This window comes from Aplysia californica, unplaced genomic scaffold, assembly GCF_000002075.1.
Source record: "Aplysia californica isolate F4 #8 unplaced genomic scaffold, AplCal3.0 scaffold00042, whole genome shotgun sequence".
NCBI lineage: Eukaryota > Metazoa > Mollusca > Gastropoda > Aplysiida > Aplysiidae > Aplysia > Aplysia californica.
The window spans coordinates 2,136,844-2,139,239 of NW_004797312.1; the positions used below are offsets into that span (position 1 = coordinate 2,136,844).

General features: G+C 43.7%; 1 protein-coding gene across 1 annotated transcript in view; it reads left to right on the forward strand.

The window, feature by feature from the left end:
* LOC101861268 (AP-2 complex subunit alpha-2) overlaps positions 1 to 2,256 on the forward strand; it is a gene marked incomplete in the record, with an annotated part of 48,945 nt that extends 46,689 nt beyond the window's left edge. The window contains 3 exon segments of the mRNA XM_013079160.2: positions 109 to 178; positions 1,180 to 1,314; positions 2,133 to 2,256. Coding sequence (XP_012934614.1) covers positions 109 to 178; positions 1,180 to 1,314; positions 2,133 to 2,210 — 283 coding nt within the window.
* Between the last annotated feature and the right edge of the window lie 140 nt (positions 2,257 to 2,396).

Below are 2,396 nucleotides of genomic sequence, written 5' to 3' on the forward strand. Positions count from 1 at the left end.
TCTCTCTCTCCCCCTCCCTGCCTTTCTCTCTAAACAAACAAACAAACAAACAAACACACACACAAACAAACAAGTCTATTGTTGTAAATTGCTTCTTTCTTCCCCCAGGCCGGGTCAGGAGTGTCAGAAAATCTTCAAGGCTCAGTTCCCACAAGACACGGAGCAGGTGAAAGTGAAGGTGAGGAGGACACTGTTGTTGGAGGAGCTGGATGTGTGTGTGTGTGTGTGTGTGGGGGTGTGTGTGTGTGTGTGTGTGTGTGTGTGTGTGTGTGTGTGTGTGTGTGTAGGAGCTAGATGTGTGAGTGGGTGGGTGTGTGTGTGTAGGACCTGGATGTGTGTATGTGTGTGTATTTCTATCTTTGAAAACCAAATTGTTGCTAGTTCCAAAATTGCCGAAAATAAGGACATGAAACTTCAGTTTGATTATATTACAAACTTTACTGAATGATACGACTGGTAGGTCCTACTTCTTTTCATCCCCTCTGTTGTTTCTGTCCGTCTTGCTTCCTCCCTGCACTGTGTGACCGTTATTGTGTCCATGTGCTTCTCTGGTTGATGGGTGCTCTGGTGTGGTTTGCTCCTTCTTTCCTATCAAACGTCTTTCATCTTTATCTCTCCTCCTTTTTTGTGTTTGTTACTCTCTTGTAAAACCTCTACCCTTCAGCACTTATATGACCTTATTGTGTTGCAAGTGCCGTAAAACACCTACTAAAACTAAACTAAAACAAAATAATCATATTCTTATGCACAGTAGAATTGTAATTGTAAATGGGCTGATTCATCAAGGTCATGCTCATAACTGTGCCTGAACTGCAACAGGGAACTGCTGCTTTTTCTTTCCTAATCCTAACTAGCATCATTTTCCTCTACTTCTTTTGTATGTATGTCACTCTCTTGTGACCTGCTATTTCCGGGGTGCCTCGATGGTCGAAGCAGACTTTTTGCTGTTGAGGCTAGAGAGGTGAGCAGAGTAAGTCTGATTCCCCGTAAGGACTTCTCTGTTGACATCCACCCCTTGGCACTCTCCCAGGAGTCGGAAAAATACTGACTTCTCCGTTCCCTAGAGTGCCAGAATCTACCGGGTTGACTCGTATATTTAGGCTCTTTTTCCCGTGAGAAGTCTTTGCTGCACACATTGTTTAATTGGTTTTTTGTTCATTTGTTTGTTTGTTTGTGCAGATCTTGGGCTTTGGCCTGAGCTCGCTGGACAAGATCGACCCGAACCCGGACAACTTTGTGTCGTCTGCCATCCTGCACACTCGCAGTCAACAGGTGGGCTGTCTAGTCCGACTGGAGCCTAACAAACAGATGCAGGTACGTGGTGTGTGTGTGTCTTCGTGTCTTACCGTGTGTCTTTGTGTGCTTGTGCACGCTCACAGAAAAAAAAGGTGTACTCTGCTCTTGGCTCAAATGAGACTGGCCGCCTGTGTTGATGGACACTGTGTTTAGCACATTTGAGTGTTGAAGGGGCGTCTTTGAAAAAAAATCATAGCTTTCTTTTTTCTTTCGTATTTAAAAATGCTTTCCCCCTTTTTTCCCGTTTGTATCTTATTTTAGCCATGTTAATTTTTTTCTTTTGCATTTAATTTAAGCGTTCTTTTTCTTATTGCCTTTATTTTTATTTTGGATTTAATGATATACGGCCTCCTTTTTCATCTGTTTTAAAATATAGCCTTCTTTTTCTTTTATTTCAGTTATTTATATATACCCTTCCCTTTTGTGTGTTGATCTCTCTTGTCTGTCTCTCCCAAACACTGTAGCTAGCAATCTATCCGGTACCCCCCGGGCCGGTGCTACTGACTGAAGTGTCCTTAGGCCATTCCCAAAGAGGGGGACATAAACATCTCGAGTTCTTATGCACAGTAGAATTGTAATTGTAAATGGGCTGATTCATCAATGTCATTCTCATAACTCTATTTCTGGGGGTGCCTTGATAGTGGAAGCAGACTTTGTGCTGTTGAGGCTAGAGAGGTGAGCCGAGTAAGTCTTGATTCCTTGGAAGGACTTCTCTGTTGACATCCACCCCTTGGCGCTCATATGACCTTATGCAGTTGCGAGCGTAGAAAAACCTCTACTATAACTAAAAAACTCCTGTCTCACACGTTGTTTTGTTTTTTCTCCTCTCCCCCCAGATGTACCGGCTGACCGTCAGATCCACTAAGCCCAGCATTTCTCAACATTTAGCCGAGTTGTTGGAGTCGCAATTTTAGCTCGGAATGCTAGAGTCATATGCTTTTTGGGTTGTTTTTTTTTTTTTTAAATAATATGTGGACGTAAGTTGTAGCTCTCTCCAGAGGTAATGGTGGTTGTTCCTCTGGGAGACCGTCCGTCGTTGTTAGCCGTAGATACCAACACGGGAATGTGTCTGTCTGTACCACCCCCCCCAAGCCCCCCAG